General features: G+C 39.3%; 1 protein-coding gene across 5 annotated transcripts in view; it reads left to right on the forward strand.

Annotated features, from left to right (window-relative positions):
* Window positions 1–23891, forward strand: part of EYA3 (EYA transcriptional coactivator and phosphatase 3) — a 135877-nt gene that overhangs the window by 103972 nt on the left and 8014 nt on the right. For 4 of the 5 annotated variants that reach the window (XM_047723828.1, XM_047723827.1, XM_047723830.1 and 1 more), the window contains 7 exons: window positions 368–504; window positions 5340–5423; window positions 7107–7196; window positions 9464–9522; window positions 12085–12245; window positions 15867–15981; window positions 17037–17158. In XM_047723828.1, coding sequence (XP_047579784.1) covers window positions 368–504; window positions 5340–5423; window positions 7107–7196; window positions 9464–9522; window positions 12085–12245; window positions 15867–15981; window positions 17037–17158 — 768 coding nt within the window. Of the gene's footprint in view, window positions 1–367; window positions 505–5339; window positions 5424–7106; window positions 7197–9463; window positions 9523–12084; window positions 12246–15866; window positions 15982–17036; window positions 17159–20213; window positions 20336–23891 lie in introns of all 5 variants that reach the window. The other variant, XR_007126410.1, reaches the window with a different exon arrangement.

A 23891-nucleotide genomic window follows, 5' to 3' on the forward strand; every position in this document is an offset into this window, starting at 1 on the left:
AAAAATTATCTGGCCCAAAATGTCAATCGTGCCAAGTCGAGAAACTCTGATATAGAAACTTAGCCAGATACAGATTCAGGTTTTGGGGGGTTTTGTGTGTGTGTGTGTAAAACAACTTTATGGCTGTGTTCTTGCATTGAGAGGCAGGTATATAAATTCTATTATAACTCTCTGTTATATTAGGAGCTGTTGATGCTCGATGTTGGTGTCTAGGTCTGCATTCCTAAACTGATCAGGCGAAGTTTGATTTTCCAGCCTTTATCGCTGTAATATGGTTCTTACGGACATAAAGCATGCTGACCCTCTTCCAGCTCTGGTTCTTATAGCCTGTGACTACTGGCAATATATATCTCACTTTTCTTTCCAGGAGACCCTTCTTCAAGCCCATCTTTGTCCCAAACTACACCAAATAAAGATGCAGATGAGTCCAGAAAAAACATGACTGGCAAGAACCGGGGCAAAAGGAAAGCTGACGCCAGCTCTTCCCAGGACAGTGAATTGGAAGTATGGGAAGAAACTCATTTGAGTTACCTACTTTTTTTTTCTCATTTTTCAAGTTCATCGAACATACTTATCTGAAACTCATGGAGATACTGTAGTTCTGTGTTTAATGCCCCCCAACCCCCGCCCTGCCACCACCTGTGATTCTTGGTCAAGAGAAACGAAACTGGCCTAGGGAAGAGAGAAATGTAAAAACACATTTCTCCGAGCCCATAACTTGCCATATTGCTTTCGGATGCTTTTCACCAAAGCATTGCAGAAGCTTTTTTGAATTTAGGCAGTCAGGTAACTTTTTATTTAGTTTGTTAGTTTGTTTAGTTTGCCAGAACAGTTTGTTCTCTGTGTTTAGAGCAGAATAGAAAGAACAGTTCCCTCATATTCAGAAAGCACAGGGTGTCACAGATAATGTCATAGTGTTCTCCATTTAAAAATCTAAAAGTAAAATGATAAGATGAGAGTGCTTTAGGCCAAGCTTCTGTGAAACCGCATAACTTATTAATGAGATGAGTACTCAGTTATTTTGTGGTTAAGCACTATAAGCATTTATTAGGGACATTGCATTTGGCTTCGTTATTAAAAAGATTAGAAAATCATACAAAATGCTAATAATAGTGGAGTTTTTATATGCTTTTGTTTTTGTATTTGATTTTTCTATAATATGAGCATTTAATGGGCAGGGGGATGCTGTATTTAAAAATGAGTTCATCAATAGGTATTAAGACATGAGTAAATTAAGGCTGTGTTTGGGGACTCTCTTTCCTTTTGTTCCTGACCAAAAAAAAAAAAAAAGGTTAAAAAAAAAAAAAAAGAAAATCTAAGTCCTTTTACATTTTTGGGGAAAAACTGAGAACCAAGTTTTTTTAATAGTGGTAAAATATACGTAACATAAAATTTACCATTTTAACCATTTTTTAAATGTGCAGTTCAGTGACATTAAGTACATTTACAATGCTGTTTGTTGCCACTATCTATTTACAGAACTTTTTCATGATCCCAAACAAAAACTCTGCCTATTAAGCGATAACTCCCCATTCTCCCCTCCCACTAGCCCCTGGCAACCTCTATTCTACTTTCAGTTTCTCGGAATTTACCTATTCTGAGTATCTCGTGTAAGTGGAATGATAGAATATCTACCCTTTTGTGTGAGACTTCTTTCACTTAGCATCCTTTCAAGGCTCATCTGTGTTATAGCATGTATAAGATCTTCATTTCCCTTTGTAGCTGAATAATACTCCATTGTATGTATATACCATGTTCTGTTTACTCATTCATTTGTTGATGGACACTAATGGTTTTTTCCACCTTTGAGTTATTGTGAATAATGCTGCTATGAACATTGTTATCCAGATATATATTTCTTTGAGTCTCTCTTTTCAGTTATTTTGGATATAAACTAAAGAGTAGAATTGCTAGATTATATGGTGATTCTGTGGTCAACTTTTTGAGGAAACAACAAAATGTTTTCCAAAGTGGCTATATCATTTTACATTCCCACCAGCAATGCATGAGAGTTCTAATTTCTCCACATCCTCACCAACACTTATTATTCCCCACCCCCCTTTTTAAAAATAATAGCCATCCTAGGGGCACCTGGGTGGCTCAGTGGGTTAAAGCTTCCGCCTTCAGCTCGGGTCATGATCTCAAGGTCCTGGGATGGAGCCCCCCATGGGGCTCTCTGCTCAGCAGGGAGCCTGCTTGCCCTTCTCTTGCTCTGCCTGTCTCTCTGCCTATTTGTGATCTCTGTCTGTCAAATAAATAAATTAAAATCTTTAAAAAAAAATAATAGCCATCCTAATAGATGTGAAATGGTTCTGATTTCCATTTCCTTAATGGCCAATAATAGTGTTGAACATCTCTTCATGTATTTATTGGCCATCTGTATATTTTCTTTGGAGAAATAGCTGGTCAAATCCTATGACCAGTTTTTAATTGGGTTGTTTGGTATTTTGTTGTTGAGTTTTAGGAATTCTTTATATATTCTAGATACTAATCACTTCTCAGATATCTGATGTGCAAATATTTTCTCCCATTCTGTGGATTCTTTTTACTCTCTTGATAGTATTCTTTGATGCACAAAAGTTTCACATTTTGTTGAAGTCTTGTTTTTCTTTTATTTGTTGTGCTTTAGTGTTAAAAAATACAAGGTTATAAAGGCATTTACCTATGTTTTCTTCTAAGAATTTTATTGTAGCTCATAAATTTAGGTCTTTGATTCATATTGAATTAATTTTTTTCATATTAGTTAATTTTTGTATATGGTATAAAGTAAGGGTCTAATTTCATTCTTTTGCACATGGATATCCAATTTTCCCAGCACCTTTTGTTGGAAATATTTTCCTTTCTCCCTTGAATGGTCTTAGCATCCTTGTCAAAAATTGACCGTATATGGGGGCACCTGGGTGGCTCAGTCAGTTAAGTGTCTGCCTTTGGCTCAGGTCATGATCCCAGGGTCCTAGGATTGGGGCCTCTAATCCCATCAGGCTCCCTGCTCAGTGGGGAGTCTGCTTCTCCCTCTCCCTCTGTTCCCCCACCCCCCGCCCCAGCCCTGCACTCGTGCTCTGTCTCTTGCTCTGCTCTCTCTCAAATAAATAAATCTTTTTTTTTTTAAATAGACCATACCTGGGATCAAGCTCCGCATTTGTCTCCCTGCTCAGCAGGGAGCCTGCTTTTCCCCTCTTTCTCTCTCTGCCTGCCTCTCTGCCTACTTGTGATCACTGTCTGTCAAATAAATAAATAAAATCTTTTAAAAAAAGATTGACCGTATATGTCAGGGTTTATTTCTTAGGAGTTATCTTGTCAATTTCATTGGTTTATGTGTGTTTCCTTTTGCAGGTACCACATTGTATTGATTACTGTCGCCTTGTAGTAAGTTTTGAAATCAGGAAGTGTGAGTCTTCCAACTTCATTCTTTTTCAAGATTATTTTTGGCCTTTCAGGCTATGGAATATGAGATTCCATATGAATTTTAGGATGAGTTTTTCTTTAAAAAGCAATAATGAGATTTTGATAAGGATGCACTGAATTTGTAAATCATTTGGGTAGTATTGTCACTTTAACACTGTTAAGTGGTTCATCCATGAACATGGGATGTCTTTCTGTTTATTTAGATCTTGGAGCTTGAGCTCACAACCCTGAGATCATGACTTTAGCCAAAATCAAGAGTTGGTTGCTAAACCAACTGAACCACCCAGGGACCCCTTGGTTAAATTTATGCTTAAGTACTTTATTAGTTTTGATACTATTGTAAATGGAATTGTTTTTTTTTTTTTATTTCTTTGAGGATTAGTTGTTACAAGTATATAGAAATACAGCTCATTGCTGAATTCATTTATTAGCTCTAACAATTTTTCGTGGATTCTTTAGGAATTCTTTAGAAAAATGATTTTTCTCTATATAAGATCATGTCATTTGTGAACGGAGATAATTTTATTTTTTCTGTTACAACTTGGGTCCCTTTTTCTCCCCCCAATTCTTGCCAAATTATTCTGGCTAGAATTTCTGGTACTTATGTTGAATAGAAGTGATGAAAACAGGCATACTTGTCCTATTTCTGATCTCAGAGATAAAGCTTCCAGTCTTGCACCATTGAGTAAGATATTAATTCTGGGTTTTTCATATACAATCTTTATCATGTGAGGAAATTCACTTCTACTACTGGTAGATTGAGTGTTTTTATTATGAAAGTGTATTGAATTTTGTCAGATGCTCCTCCTGCATCAATCGAAATGACGATTGGGTTTTTACCCCGTTTCCTTAAGGTAGCATATTACACTGATTAATGTTGATCATTATGTATGTTGATCTATCCTTGCATTCTAAACAAATCCCGCAGGGCCATGACATACAGTCCTTTTAATATGCTGCTAGAATTTTGTTTGCTAGTATTTTTGTGGAGAACTTTTTGCTTTGATGTTCATAAGAGATATTGGTCTGCAGTTTTCTTGTAGTGTCTCTATTATCTGACCTTAGTGTCGGGGTAATGCTGGCTTCATAGAATGACTTAGGAAGTATTTCTTCATCTTCAACTTTTTGGAAGAGTTAAAGAAGGATTGGTGTTATTTCTTTAAATGTTTGGTAGAATTTAACAGTGAAACCATCTGGTCCTGGGCTTTTCTTTCTTGGTATCTTTTTGATTACTGAGTTCAACCTCTGTTAAAGGTCTATTCAGATTTTCGTTTCTTCCTGAGTCCGTTTTGGCATTTTGTAAATTTCTAAGAAGTTGTCCATGTCCATCTAGGTTATTTGTTAGTATACAACTGTCCATAGTATTCTCTTGTAATGCTTTTTATTTCTGTAAAATTGATAATAACATCCCCACTTCCGTTTCTGATTTTACTAATTTAAGGCTTCTTTTTTTTCTGAACCTAGCTAAAAGTTGTCAATTTTGTAGATCTTTTCAAAGAACCAACTTTTGGTTTCATTGATTTTTTTTTCTCTGTTATTTTTCTACTCTCTGATTTATTTATCTCCATTCTAACCTTTAGTCTTTCCTTCTGCTGGTTTGTTCCAGTTCCTTAAATTGGACAATCATGTTATTGATTAAAATCTTACTTCTTTTTGAAGGCATGCATTTTATAGCTATAAATTCTCCTCTTTAGTACTGCTTTCACTGCATCCTATAAATTTTGGTATGTTGTGTTTTCGTTTTCATTCATCTCAAGGTATTCCTAATTTCACTTGGGGTTTTTTTCTTTGATCTGTTAGTTGTTTAAAATTGTGTTGTTTAATTTTCACATATTTATGAATTTTTTAGTTTTCTTTCTTTTACGTATTTCTTGTTCCATTCCATTGTATTAAGAAAAGAATGCTCACTCATTATTTTTTGTTTTCCTCCTCAGCGGGTATTTCTATGGGACTTGGATGAAACCATCATCATCTTTCACTCTCTTCTTACTGGATCCTACGCCCAGAAGTATGGAAAGGTAATTTGAGTCTTTCTTCCTTTGTTGTAGTGTCCTCCTCCTGTCTATATGGGCAGGTAACCAAAATTACTTTTTTCTGCTACCTCTATCTTACCCTGTTGGCCTTTCTTTCACTTTCCATGTAAAACTTCACCTGATGGCTTGTACCAGGTAGGCTACATGGTCAGGCAGTATTAATAAAGCTGGAGACCAGACCTAGGACCAGTGCTATGTAAGCTTAAGTTGTTGAAGACTACTATTTTATAAAGACTAAATATGGGAATGAAGCTCAAAACAGAATGGAGTCTTAGGATTATATATTCCAAAGACATATCTGTTAACCTTAAGTCACTTTTTTTTTTTTTTAAAGATTTTATTTATTTATTTGACAGAGAGAGATCACAAGTAGACAGAGAGGCAGGCAGAGAGAGAGAGAGAGGGAAGCAGGCTCCCCGCCGAGCAGAGAGCCCGACGCGGGCCTCGATCCCAGGACCCTGAGATCATGACCTGAGCCGAAGGCAGTGGCTTAACCCACTGAGCCACCCAGGCGCCCCTTAAGTCACTTTTAATAGCCCAAACTGAGCGTTTTATTTAGCTGAGTATATGCCAGATATGTAAACTCAAAATATATATAAAGTACAAAATATTTTTCTTACATAGATTACATACCTCCTTAAACTAAATATACCAAGCAGAATTTAATTTATTTAGTCATCAATATAAACAGAGTTTTGGGAGGGGGACGTTGTTTGTTTGTTTGTTTGTTTGTTTTAGATTGATTTATTTATTTGAGAGAGAGAGTTAGAAAGAGCACACATGCACAGGGTTGTGGAGGGAAGAAAGAAAGAGAAAAATCCAAGCAGACTTCACACCAAGAGTTGGGCGTTTAACCAGCTGCACCATCCAGGTACCCCTAACATCAGCTTGAACAGAGGGATAAGCTATGTATTTCTACACTAAATTATCTCCAGGCTTCTATTTTTTGGTTTCTGTGAATAAATTTTATAAAAATATCTGCTTCCTTTGCTTTCTTACTATTCCCATTTATTTCTTATTATCATTAATGTTTCTGTTAGAAGTACTTTCCACAGGCTTTTAGTATCCAGGCTGGTAAGCTGACATTAGCTCATACACTGTATAAGCTGATTATAAAAGTATATAATATAAGAGCGTACAGAAGCCTAGATAGTCATTGAACAAACAAAATGTTTGTGAACATTTTGTGAAGGGAAGACCTGATGGTTCACTTTAAAGCTAAATGCATTGGTTTTCCTACGAATATTTTGACTTTTCAGCCTTCTTCACTTATTTCCTGATTGTTGAGATTGTCAGATAACTGACTTCCAGTATTTATACTCTGTGTGTGTGTGTGTGTGTGTGTGTCGGGGAGGCTGAAGGGAGATAATGGGTATCACAATAGTAATATTTTAGCAATAGTTAGCATTTCTTACAAAACAGGGAATTTCTGTTCAAAATGGTTTTTTTAAAGTGGGTTTAGTTTTCTAAAAACTGACTTCAGAAATTAACTTTGCATAATCCCAGATTCCTCTCACTGTGAATGAAATTGCATGAGTAATAGTTAGAAGCACTTTTGCAGGCCTGTGTTGTTGTGGCCTTGACCCAGAATAACTCCGAAATACCTGAAGATTAGAACTAGTGCTGTTGGTACCAAATTAAACAAATTTTTCTCTTACTGTCTTCTAGGATCCAACAGTAGTGATTGGCTCAGGTTTAACAATGGAAGAGATGATTTTTGAGGTGGCTGATACACATCTATTTTTCAATGACTTAGAGGTAAGCATGTTAAAGTGTTCTGTGCTTCAGTGAAACATTTTATTTGTTCAATAACTATCTAACCTCTGCTTATGTATTGAGAGGAAATGTGGTGAGAAGGAGTGGTTGTGGAGAAGCCAGCTGGCCACTTAGGCTTTTATAGTCTTAGAAGAACAGTACGTTAGCTTGGTCATCAGTCTTGGTACTGGCCCTCAATTTTATTGGTTCAAAAATTTGATTTTTGTTAGCCTCTTTGGAAGTGATCTAGCTCTAGAGGAAATGCCAGCCCTTCACACAAAACAGTGTAATATAAACCAACATTCCTATTTATTCATCTGTCTTAAGTAACAAATAATAAGGTGGGTTTGACTCTGTACTCTTAATTATATCTTGACTATCTTTCGACTTTCCCTTCTTAAAATATAATCTCTTGATTTGTCAGATCTATAAATGGCTATTCTGACTCATTATACTTTATATATGCTTATTATCCATGTATAGGTTCACCTTGATGTCCAGAATCATTTTATAGTTAGATGCAAGGAAAACCAGGGACACGGAGAATATCTTGGTGAAGTTTTTTGTTTTTGACATTTGCGTTCACCTTTGAGATGACCGTGGTATAGTGGCAAGAGCACAAGACTGGGAAGTCAAAAGGCCAGAGTGTGAGTTCCAGGTTAGGAAAGTTACCTCCCCATTCTGGGCCTCAGTTAAGCAGTTATCCTACACAAGAAACTAGTAACAGTTGTTCAGTCTGGGGAAGGGGATATGTTGCTGGGACACAGAGGTGGGAAGGAGTGGACTTTTCACTTCGTGCCCTTCTGAGTTTCAGACTGTGTACTTCTTACGTAACCTAGTTTTTTAAAAACGGTGAAAATTGTAAGTTAAAAAACAAAATAGTGGGGTTCCTGGCTGGCTCAGTCAGAAGAGCATGTGACTTGACCTCAGGGTTGTGAGTTCCAGTCCCACATGGGGTGTAAAGATTACTTAAAATAAATATAATTAATTAATTAAAAATAAGATAACCTTTCATAAACACAAAATAATCCTATTTCTTTTCAAATATAGTCTAGTTTTACTCAATGAACAGTTCTCCAACAAATTGAATTACCAGGGCTCTAAACTCCAGTACCTTTGTCTAACCTCCACAATGCTTTAATCTTCCTCAACTTCACATGTTGACATGTTAGGACATCATAGTTTTTACTCAGCGAACATTTACTGAAAACCTGCTTTCTGCCAATAATTATTGCCAAATTGTATTTGTAATGATTTTCTAGACATAGACCTCACTCAGGACTGAAAGTTCTGTGAAGAATTTGACCTGAATGTGTTCCTGCCCCCCAGGTCAGTGGTTCTCAACTTTAGGGGGCATAAGAATCACCTGGGGAGCTTGTTAAAAATGAAGATTCTAGGACTTCACACCCAGAAATTCTGATTGAAGTAGGTCTGGGGTGGACCCAAGAATATGCATTTTTAAAAAACTTCCCCAGGGGATTCTGATACAGGTGGACATCACAATATTGCCTTAGGTGGTATCAGAGGAGTGAATCTCTCAGTGTTAGGCAGTGGGTGGCATTTTATGTCCATAGTAGCTCAGGCTTGGTGGAAAGAACCTTGGATTCAAATTAGAAGACCCAGGCTTTTTCTAGTTCCTTTTTATCACTCACTAGTTATATGAATGTGGGTCACTCATTTCACCTCACTTTCGGAACATGAGGAGATTAACTTGGGTGACCACTTCTAATTCCTAAGTTTGGATTTACAGATTTCTGTTACAGTCATTCTCCGTTTTGATACCATACTCTACCAGCATCTGTTTCATCTGCAAAAACGTATTGGATACATGCTACATTAAGAGCGAGCACATGCTACACAAGGACTAGACTGGAGGGGTACAGAGAAACTGTAGGATACAGATTGTGCCACAGGAAGGCCACAGTGTATAACAGAACTTCACAGTCTGGCATAGGACATTGACATCCCTGACAGTGGAAAGAGCTTGTGTTTATACCCATGAGCTCTTGTGTTATACCCATGACTGCTGAGAGAAGAGCATACTTGAGAGTTGGGCTGGGTAAGGAAGATTTCATGAAGACCATGGGACCTGACTTAGGCCTTAAAAGAGGTTGGACAGCAGGGGGGTGAGAGTGGTCCTCCCCACACAAGAGAGACTGTAAGGTAGTACATCATCTGCCATTGTTTGTGGTCTTTTTACAGTATGTCATGGTGGTGGTGGCACTTACGCTCCCTGGACTGAAATAGTTTTTGGTTTTGTCTTTCAACAGGAGTGTGACCAGGTGCACGTGGAAGATGTGGCTTCTGATGACAATGGCCAGGACTTGAGGTGATAGAAGCAGTGATGTCTTAAACATAAGTATATACCTGTTAGGCACGAGACACTGTCTAGGTTCAGAGGAAAACAAAGACGAGTAAGACATGGCCCTAAAAGATCTCACAGTCTTAGCGGAGACCGAGAGGTAACGATGGACTGCCATGTGCTGAGGTGCCTGTAGAGAATGTGACGGAGCACAGAATAGAAAGTAATTCTGGTGGCCATGGTTGCCAGCGTTGGAGGGGCCTTCTCAGCGCAGTAGAATTTGAGTATGGCCTTGAAGAATGGGTAGCAATGATGGAATGATAAAAAAAAAAAGGCTTCAAAGTAAAGGATACACTAGTTTCTCTTTGTCCAGATTTTCAGTCAGGAGGAGTGTGCTTCCAGACTGGTTAGTTTTAGATACAAATAAGCATAGGGCATTTTACCAGGGAAACTAACTGTGGGGTCTGTTGGTGTCAGGAGTAACCCTATCAGAGACAACCTTAAATATTGTGTCAGTGAACACTATACCAAGGGGATCTCGATGGCAAAATGCTTGCTTTGTGTCCTCATTTCTCTCTTGACTACTGTCTTTTTACCCAGTAGTCTTATTGAATAATCCAAAAATGTATCTAGCTTCTATTTAAAGACTTACAGAAAAAAAGACTGTCACATTTTTTTCATGTTGATTTGTTTTCATGTTTGTCCCTTTCATAGGTTCTTCCCTGTGTCTACCCTAAAATTGTTTCCTCCATGAGTTCTCAAACATAGAGCAGAACTGGAAGGATCTAATCCTGTAGGGCTGAGAAAGATTACGAGGTCCCACATGAGAAGCAGCATCCAGTCATGCACGTGGCTCACATGGCCACAGAGTGCACTGTACTAATGAGATTTTGCTGGACCTTTTAGGAAAGTGCCTGGTCTGAAGCAGTTTATGATCCAATCTGAAGCCCAGAGTTTTTTTCCTCTTATACATGAGGCTAACCAGTAATTACCTAAATGTTTTGACAGCTTTACTTTCTTAAAAGTAGAAACTCATACTTACTGAACTCAGTTTTGACTTTTGATTGAACCAAGTTGTCTCCAATTCTGTCAGTCATTTTTTTTAAATCTTAAGAAGTGTTCACCTCTCCCAGCCTATTTAACTGTATTCTTATTTCTATGGCTGTGTAACAGATTCCCCCAAAACTTACTTAGTAGCTTAAAACAATAAACATTTATCATATCGTAATTTCTATAGGACAAGAACTTGAAAGTGACTTGGAGAGATAGTTTTGAATTAGGGTCTCTGAGATTAAAAATCAAGATACTGGCTGGAGCTTAAATCATCTGAAGGCTTGATGGGAGCTGGAGGACCTGCTTGCAGCCTCTCACATGTGGCTGATAACGGGACACCTCAGTTCCTCATTATGCATGCCTCTCCGGCGGGGCAGCTCGAGTGTTCTCATGACAGCTGACTTCTCTCAGAGCAAGTGCTCCAAGAGAGCAAGAGAAACCTGTCTCTGTGGTCTGACACCATCACTTCTACCACATCCGTTTACATTGAAATGCAGTCCATACCCATAGGGAGAGGAATTAGAAGAGAGAGTTATTAAAGAATTTGTGGACATTTTAAAGCCACCACTTTGACCCATGAAATTAATAAACCAGCTAACATATGTCTGAAGAACATCTCCATTACACCTTGCAATTATTAATATTTGGGGTTATTTCCTTCCATTATTTCTTCACACTTTTCTCCACATTACATAGTTGCTCTGTGTGTGTGTGCGCGCACGCGCGCACGCCTGTATGTCTGTGTCTGTGTACATAAAAATGTTATATTCTGGGTTTTGGGTTTTTGGGTTTTTGGGTTTTTTTAAAGATATTCTATCATTGGGGCTCCTGGGTGGCTCATTGGGTTAAGCCTCTGCCTTCAGCTCAGGTCATGATCTCAGGGTCCTCAGATCAAGCCCTGCATCAGGCTCTCTGCTCAGCGAGGAGTCTGCTTCCCTCTCTCTTTCTGCCTGCTTCTCTGCCTACTTGTGATCTCTCTCTCTCTGTCAAAAAAAAAAAGACACACAATTTATTTAAAAAAAAAAAAAAGATATTCTATCATTAATGAAAAGATGCTCTATTCCCAAGACAACCTCTAGGGGATGCTGGTCCTTAAATGGGCCCCAACCGCTCTTTCCCTCTCTCTCCCTCCTTTCTTTGATGGCAGTAATGGGGGTGAGGTAGACAACTAATGGAAGATAGATTCTGACACACAGAGATTAAGAGAGAAGGTTCTCAAAGCCTTTAGACTTTGGGGCGCCTGGGTGGCTCAGTTGATTGGGCGACTGCCTCCGACTCAGGTCATGATCCTGGAGTCCCAGGATCAAGTCCCGCATCGGTCTCCCTACTCAGCAGGGAGTCTGCTCCCTGGGACCCTCTACATCTCGTGCTCTCTCTCTCTCTCAAATAAGTAAAATCTTTAAAAAAAAAAAAAAAAAAAAGCCTTTAGACTTGATGTCAGATGCCAGGAATAGGACAGAGAATCCCAGGTGGGATCCAGCCCAAAACCCTGTACAGTTAAGATATTAATTTTCATCATCCTCTCTCTCTCTGCAGCAACTACAGTTTCTCAACAGATGGTTTCAGTGGATCAGGTGGCGGTAGCAGCCATGGTTCCTCTGTGGGTGTCCAGGGAGGTGTGGACTGGATGAGAAAACTGGCTTTCCGCTACCGAAAAGTGAGAGAAATCTACGATAAGCATAAAAGCAACGTGGGTGGTAAGTGTGTCATACAAGAAGTCTGATATTCTGTTTCCCTCTTATTTCCTGTGTTCTTTTCCAGGGATTCCTCAGAACTCCCTAGCAACTGCTTAGGAATTGGGGCCACAATCACATTTTAACTTTGTATTTAAAAAAATGAGGTTTGACTAAAACTCTTTGAGGAGGAAACTCTGCATTTCTCATGGACTTTTCTTAGCAAAGCTTTGCAGAGTTCTCTTATTCTTTTTAGATAAATACCTTTTTAAAGAAGTGTGTTTCAAAGATTATATCTGATTACGTATGTTTTATTCTGGAGTCACAGCTATTGCCAATACTAGTTAATAGGTTGCCATGTTTTTTTGTTTTTTTTTTTTTTAATTTTTTTTATTTTTTCAGCATAACAGTATTCATTATTTTTGCACCACACCCAGTGCTCCATGCAATCCGTGCCCTCTACAATACCCACCACCGGGTGCCCCCAACCTCCCACCCCCCACCCCTTCAAAATTCTCAGATCGTTTTTCAGAGTCCATAGTCTCTCATGGTTCACCTCCCCTTCCAATTTCCCTCAACTCCCTTCTCCTCTCCATCTCTCCTTGTCCTCCATGCTCCACAAATAAGTGAAACCATATGATAACTGACTCTCTCTGCTTGACTTAGTTCACTGGTTGCCATGTTTTTTGACTGATTTATGTAACTATCAAAACAAGTCAGGCAGAACTAGTGGCTAGATTTATAAAGGATGGAAAACTCAGTCCAGAATTAAAGGTTGGCAGTAGCCATGTGTTGGACCTTGAAAATCCTGCCCAGAAATAACTCAAATATCAGGTGTCACTTTGCCTAAAATTGTGTTATTTAAGATTAATAAATTAGCCATAGATTGTTCAAATTAGAAGAGACATTAGAAATCTAATCTGAGGGGCGCCTAGGTGGCTCAGTCAGTTAAGCGTCTGCCTTCAATTCAGGTCATGATCCGGATCAAGCCCCACATCAGGCTCCCTGCTCAGCAGGAAGCCTGCTTCTCCCTCTCCTACTCCTCCTGCTTGTATTACCTCTCTTGCTAACTCTCTCTGTGTCAAATAAATAAATAAAATCTTTTAAAAAGAGAAAGAAAGGGGCGCCTGGGTGGCTCAGTGGGTTAAGCCGCTGCCTTCAGCTCAGGTCATGATCCCGGGTCCTGGGTTCGAGCCCCGCATCGGGCTTTCTGCTCAGCAGGGAGCCTGCTTCCTCCTCTCTCTCTGTCTGCCTCTCTGCCTACTTGTGATTTCTCTCTGTCAAATAAATAAATAAAATCTTTAAAAAATAAATAAATAAATAAATAAAAATAAATAAAAAGAGAAAGAAAAAAGCAAATTCATTATTAAAAATATATATATATAATCAGAATCCCTCATTTTGAATTCGAGAAAGCACATTTATCATGAGGGTGCTCAGTACAGCTTACCCACGGTCACAGCTGGAACCCAATCCCCTAACTCTTGGTCCAGTGCACTTTACATTCATGCAGCCCCCCCCCCTTTTTCTAAGTATGAAAGATGTTTGTTTTTTTGTTTGTTTATTTGTTTGTTTTTTAAGCATCTTTTTTTTTTTAAGATTTTTTTATTTATTTATTTGACAGCGAGATAGATCACAAGTAGGCAGAGAGGCAGGCAGAGAGAGAGAGGAGGAAGCAGGCTCCCCGCTGAGCAGAGAGCCCGATGTGGGCCTCGATCCCAGGACTCTGGGACCATGACCTGAGCCGAAGGCAGAGGCTTTAACCCACTGAGCCACCCAGGCGCCCTGTTTGTTTGTTTTTAAAAGTAAGCTCTGTGCCCAATAGGAGGCTTGAACTCATGAGCGGGAGGTCAAGAATTGAGTGCTTACTGACAGGCACCCAAGCGCCCTGATGCAGTTCCTTTTTTAGTGATGTACCTTAATGAGAAAAAAATTTTAAGCTGTGAACCATCACCCTCAAAACATGAAGTTTCAGGGATTCGATAAACTGTCTAGAGGTATATTACCCCAGATCCTGCTGCCGCACTGCGCTGCCTCACATTGTGCTATAGGGCTTCAAAAGTAATTTGGTTCATTGCTGTTAGAGCCCCCAGTACCAGATAAAAAGCACAGGCATCGGGACTTTGGGAATTTAATTTGCTTTTTTTAGAGTGCCCTTTTTATGGCCTGTTTTTTTCTCATGATTAAGAGCCAGCACTTTATTTGGGCAACTCCATCTTTTTGCTCTGCTCTCTCCACACATTAGCCTTTCTTTTGTTTTCGTATACAGCCCAAGTGTCTGATCCTTTTTCTGTTCATTGGGTGCCAGGACCTGGTTTCCTGAGGAAGGTGATATAACCCTCTGTGAGAATCCCCTGAGCCTGCCCTGGGGAACATATTAAAAGTAATGTCCACCTTTATTTTGTAAAATAGGAATTAACAGGGGCGCCTGGGTGGCTCAGTGGGTTAAAGCCTCTGCCTTCGGCTCAGGTCATGATTCCAGGGTTCTGGGATCGAGCCCCACATCGGGCTCTCTGCTCAGCGGAGAGCCTGCTTCCCTTCCTCTCTCTCTGCCTGCCTCTCTGCCTACTTGTGATCTCTGCCTGTCAAATAAATAAATAAAATCTTTTTAAAAAATTTAAAAAGGAATTAACAGAAATGCCACATCATATTGTTAGTCAAGTGTGTGACACGTGTACTTACATGTAGGCCACACATGACCTAAAGGTGCTGGTTTTGTTGTTGTTTTATCAGAGACCTTGAGAGTCATGTAATTCTAGGCTTGCATTGTGAAACCATCAATCTGTAAATAAATTATATACCATTCTCCTCACAGAAATGCCTCCTGTCTTTATGAAATATTTGTAATAGAATACATGATTTCTCTTTTACCTTCACTACAGAAAATACAGGGTCAGATTTATGGTTTCAATATTATAATTCAAATGGCTGATAACATGCTGCCATCAGATGAATTCTATTTTGTTCTATGCTTAATTGTCTGATCTTAAGCAGTGTTTTAGTCTCTTCTTAGCTGGAGTTGTTTCAGAAGTAGGTACAGTACAAAGAAATGACGTTTATGAAGTTGGTCATTCAGCCTGGAATCTCAGGTTGATGCGCTATGAAGGGATGAGAACCGCACAGTATGGCAGAACAAAGACTTCAGAGGTCAAAAGCCACTAACTTGCTGTGTGACCTTAGGCAACTCCCCTTTCCTCCCTGCACTTCGGTTTCTTTAGAGAGATTGGAAATGCTGCAGACTCTTCCAACTGTAACCTTCATTTCTCCCTCCTTGATTCTTGATGTCACATCTAAAACAGTGCAGCTAGAAGTATGGTCCACCCATCTGCCAGTCATGTTACTGGCTCTTGATGAAAGAGTGAGCTTTGGCAGAATGTCCTCACAGTGTTTCTTTCAGCTGATTTTGTGGTGGTGGTTGTGGTTCCCCCCCACCCCCCGCCCAGCAAAACATTCTGAGGAGGAAAGTCAAAAAGGTATCTTAATTAAGGAGGCTACTCCAGGGTTTAACCAAGAAGAGAAACCTGTTAGCTCATTGGAATATTTCAGTGACTCACACTATTTCTAAATTGAATTTAGAAGTTGCTTCCTCAGTGTCAGCAAGGATATACTGTCAGATGATAAATGTGTCTGCTTTTATTCCCAAAGGCCTGCTCAGTCCCCAGAGAAAGGAAGCACTGCAGAGACTAAGAGCGGAAATTGAAGTTTTAACAGATTCCTGGTTAGGAACTGCGTTAAAGTCCTTACTTCTCATCCAGTCCAGGTACGGAAATGGTTCTCCTAGTTCTCATCCTCTCCTAGATGCATCTTTCCTACCCCAGTCCAGGATAGGCCACTCCCTAACACTGGTTTCGGATAGGGGTGAGAGGAGTCGAAAAGATGCAGGCAAACACTTGGGTTAGGTGGGAGGCAAGGCTATTCCGTGCTGACAGCACATGTTCCGATCTTCAGAGAATATGTATATTTGTAAACCTTTTTTCTTTCCCCTACTTTTGCTCACAGAACTAAAGTTCGGTAACCCATAATCTCCAGCCCAGGAATGGGACTGGTCACATCAAAGAATCCCTGTAGGAGATACATCACATATCCTAAGTACAGGAAGCGCCGAAGAAATGTATCAGAGCCCCTTCAGGAAGGCAGGATTAAGAAGAAAAGGAAAATTTAAGCAGTTTAAGATTTCTGCTTGAAGCTTAGAATGGGAAATAAATATGGTCAAATACAGTCTACTATAGTACCCTTTTTACTCCCTCCCTCAAAGCAGGAATTCCAGATACAACCTAGTAGAGCAAACGGTAAAACTGACACCAAGGGGTGGATATCCGTAAAGGTAAAGGACATGTGAAATTAACGTATATTCTGGAATCTATGTTGCCATTACGTGAAAGGCAAAGAGGATTTAAATCATACCTTATTAAAGGGCTGAGTTGCATTCTGATTAAATAGTGCTGTGACTGAGTCTTCGTTACTGGTTTTCTAGAGTGTGCTATCAGTGACATGGGTTGGTGGTTTATTTGTAACAAGTGCAATGAGCTAGAATGGTCAGAAGGGAAATGGGACAAGAATCAAGTTGTTGGCTCAGTGCCCATTAAATATATAGAATCTCTGTCCTTTAATATGGGAAATAAAAAAACCTGAGGTAATTAGAGCAATAACTGAACATGGCACTGAACAAGTATCAGGCCCTTTGCATTTAGTTTTTATTAATTAGATTCTAAAGAGGTTAGTTTTTAATAATTAGATTCTAAAGAATTCTTGCTCTCATATGGGTTTAGTTTCACTTTTTCCTTTTCTTTTCTTTTTGTTTTTTCTCCCTTCTAGAAAGAATTGTGTGAATGTTCTGATCACTACGACCCAGCTGGTTCCAGCTCTGGCCAAGGTTCTCCTGTATGGGCTAGGAGAAATATTTCCTATTGAAAACATCTATAGTGCTACCAAAATTGGTATGGTTTCAGTTCTGTTTCTTGTCACTTGCCTTACGTAATACTTCATAATTATGATGTACTTAATTACTTCTCAATCCCTTAATTAGACACTTTATGTATATCTCTCTAATATTCACAGCAGTCTTTTCCTAATATTAGTGATGGGCCAGTTCAGGCTTAACAGTTGTGTAGCTTCCTCAAGGCTCCACAGCTAGTAAGTTACATAAACCGGATTCAAATCCAGGTTTGTAGGACTTAAAGTTTATCATATTCTTTCCATTTATAATAATTGAAAAGACATAATATGTAGTTTGGAAATCTACTTTTGCCTCATCCCAGATTTATTTTTATCTTCCAGAGAGAGTGGTACAGTATAGTCTAATAGAAAAAGCACTAGATTAAAAATCAAAGACTAAGCTGTATACTTAAAACTGTTTAAATTCCTCACACCCATTCAGATGGCTGCCGTCAAAAAAAGAAAAATAGGGGTACCTGGGTGGCTCAGTCAGTTAAGCATCTGCCTTCAGCTCATGTGATGATCCCAGGGTTTTGGGATCGAGCCCTGAGTTGGGCTTCCTGCTCAGTGGGCAGCCTGCTTCTCCCTCTCCCTCTCCCGCTCCCCCTTGCTTGTGCTCTCTCATTCTCTCTCTGTCAAATAAATAAATAAAATGGAAAATAAAGAAATGGGGGGCGGGTTACCTTCCTGACTCAGTCAGTGGAACATGCAACTCTTGATTTCGGGGTCATGAGTTCAAGCCCCACATTGGGTGTAGAGTTTACTTTAAAATAAAGTTTAAAAAAAATAAGAAAGAGAAAGAATAACAAGTGTTGACAAGGATGTGGATAAATTGGAGCCCTTCTGCCTTGTTGGTGGGAATATAAAGTGGTAGGACTACTGTGAAAAACAGTATGGTGATCCCTCAAAAAATGTAAAAAAGAAATGTGATCAGCATTCCCACTTTTGGGTATATATCCAAAAGGATTAAAAGCAGGATCTCAAAAAAATATTTGCACACCCATGTTCATAGTAACAGTATTCACAATAGCCAAGAGGTGGAAGCAACTCAGATGTCCATCAAATGATGGATAAACAAGATATGGTATATACATACAGTGGGATATCGTTGTGCCATAAGAGGGAAGAAAATACTGTCGTATACTACCACATGTGTCAGCCTTGAAGACATGATGCTAATGAAGTAAGACAGTCACAAAAAGGCAAATATTGTGAGTTTCTTAGTCAGACTCATAGAAACAAAGTGGAATGGTGATTAACAGAGGCTTAGAGAAAAGGGAGATAGGGAATTGTCGTTTAATGGGTATAGAATTTCAGCTTTGTACCATGGAACGTTTTAGAATAATGTGAGTATACTTAACACTGTTGAAATGTACATTTAAAAATTGTTAAGATGACAGATCTTACAGTTTTTAGTAGAGCTTTTTGAAAAGAAAAATAGTAATAAGGACTAGAATTCAGGGCGCCTGGGTGGCTCAGTTAGTTAAGCATCTGCCTTTAGCTCAGGTCCTGATCCCAGGGTCCTGTGATCGAGGCCCACATGGAGCCCCGCATCGGGCCTGCTTCTCCCTCTCACTTTGCCCCTCCCCCTGCTTGTGCTGTCTCTCACCCTCTCTCTCTCATGAATAAAAAACATCTTTAAAAAAGAAAAAAAGAACTAGAATTCAAGTCCTGTCTCCCCCACTTACTGGTTCTTACCTTAGGCAAATTACTTTATCTCCTGACCCTCAGGTTTCTCATATAAAATGAGAAACTTCCAGAGAGGTTGTGAAACTCAAATGGGACTGTGTATATGAAGGTACTATTTAACCCCTAAAAATGTATTCAGTACCAAGTATGGGAAAGAGTAGGTACTCAATAAATATTTGCTGAAATAATTAATTAATTAATTGGCACCAGGTTTATACAAAACCAACTTGTTCCACTAGGAAGGCAGCAGAGTGACACACTCTGCTTCTTGTGTGCCGCACATGGTCAGAAAAAGAGGACTCTGGCAGCCCTCTCCTCATCTCTCCAAACTCTTAGAGTTCCTACTTCCCTATTGTTACCAAAGGAGAGGGTCCTGGAGTTTGAAGATGAGCTGTGGTTATTCATTATTATTTTTTTTTAATCTACTACATACCTGTTGATCAGCTTTCTCCATAAAAGGTAGGTCTAATTTTATATGTTTATACACACACACTGTGTGCTCATACCCCAGGACCTATGGAGGCAATAAGCCCACCAGGTCCTGTTGACATTTTTTTTCTTCATTCATTCACCAAGTATTTATTGGTCACCTTTATCTGCAAGACATTTTTCTAGGTACTGGGGATATAGAAGTGATCAAAAAAGACAAAAATCCTTGCTCCTAGTGGGAAGAAGCAGTCAGTAAACGAGTAAGTTAAGGAAGACAAACCACATACATCAGATGGTGGTAAGTGCTATAGCTAAAATTCAGGAAAAGAAGGCCATGTTTCAAGTAGGGTAGTTAGGTATGCCTCAAGGAAAAGCTTTCTCTCTCTCTTTCTTTCCCTCCTTCCTCCCTCCCTCCCTCCTTTGCTTCCTTCCTTCCTTCCTTCATTCCTTCCTTTTTTTGAAAAGTTAAGCAGAGACCTAACAGAAGTGAAGGAGTTAGCCATTAGCCTTTACCTGGAGAAAGAGCATGCCAAGGAGAGAGAACAGCCGGTGGAAGAGGTTGGAGGCGTGTTCAGGGAAGAGCAGGGAAGGAAGAATGTTGGAAAATAAAGTCACGAGAGAGCAAAGGAAAGGGTGGGGAGAGCCTGCAGGGCCTTGTAGATTATTTTAAAGACTTCAACTTTTATTCCAATGAAATGCTATTTTTAGGTTTTGAGCAGAAGACTGACAAGAAATGACTTGCCCATTAAATGGGATTTGTGTAGGAGCTTGAGGAGGATAGCTAAGAGGCAAATTGGAAGGTTATTGTAACAATACAGCATGAAATCCTGGATGGCTTGAAATAAGGTAGTAGTAATGGAGGTGGGGACGTAGTCATATATAACGATAGATATGTCTGTGATATATATAGGATATATTATGAAGGCATTATTTTGACAGGCATTGCTAGTAATTTGGATATGGGGTGTGAAAGAAAAAGAAGTTAAGGAAGAGTCCAAGGATTTTGGCCTAAAGCAGCTGAAAGGACGAAGATGCCATTTACTGAGATGGAGAAGGCCGTGGTAAGAAAGATTAAGGGTCTAGTTTTAGATGCTACGTTTGAAATAATTATTAGATAACCACGTGGAGATGTCAGGTAGGCAGTTTGATATCTGAATCTGGAAATCAAGGGAGAGGTACTGGCTGGAGACGAATAATGGGAAGTCTTCATGTGTGTGCGGTTATTAAAAATGACTGGATAAGTCATAAGAATGAATGCAGACAGAAGAATAGAGGTCTATGAACTTAGCCCTGAGTCCCTTTAATATTTAAATATTTGGATCTTAAGGTGGAACCAGCAGCAGTGTTAGAAGGAGAAGTATGTGAGGTAGGAAGAAAAATGAGAATGGTGTCTTAGAAGAAGACAAAGGGAGAGTGTTGGACTCAGATTTTGTTAATGTGTCAGATACGATTGCTACATGGAGGCCATTAATAAACTTGACATGCAGTTTGAGCAAAGTGATGGGAGTGACACCTAATTGGAATGGGCTTAAGAGAGACTGGAAAGAGAAGAGCTGGAGATGGTAACTATATGACACTTTAGATCAATTATAAAGAAGGACAAAGAAATGAAGTAGTAAGTGGGGGTCATATGGGCTCAAGAGAATTTTTGAATGTAAGAGAAATTTATACAAAGTTTATATGCAAGTGATAGTGATTCACTAGATGAGAAAGGATGATAGCTGTTGCCTCCTGTGTGTCTCACATTGTGAAGGTGCTAGGAATATAGCAGTGACAAAAATCCTCTGTCCTCATGGAACTGACCTTCACTTCTTGGTATGAGGGTAACTTGGTTACCCATATGAGGAGAAAAGCAGAATTGTATTCCTTTGTGCTATTTGCAGAAATAAGTTCCAGATGGGTAAAAAAACTTAACATGAGAAGCAAAACTTTAATTTTTAGAAAAAAATACAGAAGAGTATCTATGGCCTTAAGGTAGAAGAGGATCTTATTTAAAAGTCCAAAAAAACAGTTTTAAAAACAACAACAACAAAATGATCATTTTAATTGGATGATGCTCTATTTTATATTGAGTGAAAATATAAAGTTGACAAAACAAACCAGACTGGTAGAAGATAACTTGCAACTCTTTTACTTGTTAATTTGTGTACAGAGTCTGTAAAGAACTATAAATTATGAAGCAGCAAACAGCATTTTAGAAAAGTAGACAGAAACCCTGGAACAGTTTGTAGAAGAGGAAAATCAGAACACCAGTAAACATATGGCAAGTTCCTTAACCTCACCAATTAAGGACATGCAGATGTCCTTAAAGTGTGATGCATTTCCTATTTATCAGATTAACAGGAATTTAAGTCTGGCAGTGCCAAAGTTGTCACGGAAATGGGAACACTTAACTCTGCCTATGGGATTAAAAATGGAGATAGCCTTTTTTTTTTTTTAAGGTTTTATTTTTTAAAAGATTTTATTTATTTATTTGACAGACAGAGATCACAAGTAGGCAGAGAGGCCTACTTGATCACAAGTAGGTAGAGAGGAGGAAGCAGGCTCCCTGCTGAGCAGAGATTCCCAATGTGGGGCTTGATCCCAGGACCCTGGGATTATGACCTGAGCCGAAGGCAGAGGCTTTAACCCACTGAGCCACCCAGGCGCCCCAAGATTTTATTTTTTAAATAATCTCTATACCCAACATGGGGCTTGAACCCACAACCCCAAGATCAGGAGTTGCATGCTCTACCATCTGAGCCAGCAATGCGCCCCTGGATATAGCCCTTTTTGGAGAATAGTTTGACAATGTGTAGTGGTTTGAGATGTGCATAACCCTATGATCAAGTAACTCCACTTTTAGATAAATACACTTTAGTACAGGGCTCTGCAGACTATAACCCATGTACCAGATTCTGTCCACTGCCTGTTTTTGTAAAGTTTTATTGAAACATAGCCATGTCAGTTCATTTCCATAGCTACTTTCACACTGTAGGAGCAGAGTCCAGTAGTTGCAACACAGCAAAGCCTAGAATATTTACTGCCTGACTCTTTACACAGAAAGTTGGCCCACCCCTGCCCTTGAGTAATTTTCATGTGCACAAGGAGACATGTGAGGATTTTTTTGATGCCACATTGTTCATAATAGAATACAATTGGAGACAGCCACTCTGTGAACCTGTCCATGAAAAGAAAATAATCGCTGTATCCAAACAATGGGATGCTATATGACAGTAAAAAGTGAATGAACTAAAAGTACGTACATCCTTAAGGATTAATATGGGAGACGATATTCAACACAGAAACAGTGCAGGTAGATATGTAAGGTGTGTATCATTTATCTAAAGGTCAGAAGTTGGGGCGCCTGGGTGGCTCAGTGGGTTGAGCCGCTGCCTTCGGCTCAGGTCATGATCTCAGGGTCCTGGGATCGAGCCCCGCGTCGGGCTCTCTGCTCAGCAGGGAGCCTGCTTCCTCCTCTCTCTCTGCCTGCCTCTCTGCCTACTTGTGATTTCTCTCTGTCAGATAAATAAATAAAATCTTAAAAAAAAAAAAAATAAATAAAAATAAAGGTCAGAAGTGTTCACAACCATATACCATATATTGTTTATGGATATATACTCACAGAGAAAGGAAGGGTCAACGGGTACATAGGAAATCAAATCTGTAGTTTCTCATATTCTTTTTTTTTATCTAAAGCAACTGAAAGTGTTACAACATTCGACAAAAATGGAGCGGCAGTAGGTATACGGGAGTTTATTTTTATTCTCCTTTTTCTATATGTTGAATTATTTCATTTACAAGGGATTGGGGGGAACCCACCCCCCTTCATGTTTTGCTCTCGCGGCCACTGCCTCACTTTGTGTTTCATAAGAACCCAGCACATGCACTAAGCCTTTCACTCCTGAAAGGTAGAAATTCTGTAGTGCTTGTTATAGTGAGTTCTGACACCCGAAGGCTCATCAGATTAATGGGAATGATTTTATTCCCTCTGACAATACATGTTTTTATTTGGTAACTATTCTCAATCTCATTTCATCCAGAGCTCATTTGCAAAGCTGTGGGTGGGTACCTTGTACCTTGGTAACTACAATGAGAGACTTGAGGCTTTGCTTGTGAGATGGGAGCAAGAAGAAGAAATATTTGATTTCAGAGTTATGATTCTTTTAATGGCCACTCTGTTACCTTGGACATTAAAAAAGAATTCTCCAAATTGTTTCTGAAAATCTCAGAAGTGTTTTTGATAGGGGAAGCCCAGAAACCTAATATTCTCCAAAGGCTCAGTTGGTCTTGCAGTTAGATTCAGCTGTTTGATGTTTGGTAAGCTGAGTGATCATTGGCCATATCCTCCTGAATGGAAAGCTCATCTTCAGGATTGTTTGCAGAGTGTAAAATGGAGGAAGTTTATTTACCAACGGTACGGGAGTCATTTTTTTAATGTAGCTACTTCTTCACTGAGAGCTGTTAATAACTCTCTCTGTCTCGTAATCCTTTTAGAGGAGACATTCCTAAATGTGTTTCGTCCTTGACCATTACATGCCGTGACAATGAAAAACTTTTTATGTCCTTGTCCTCTAAATATGAGACATTCCTGGGTGGCTCAGTCGGTTAGGCGTCTACCTTCTGCTCAGGTCATAA

Source organism: Lutra lutra, chromosome 4, assembly GCF_902655055.1.
Source record: "Lutra lutra chromosome 4, mLutLut1.2, whole genome shotgun sequence".
Lineage (NCBI taxonomy): Eukaryota > Metazoa > Chordata > Mammalia > Carnivora > Mustelidae > Lutra > Lutra lutra.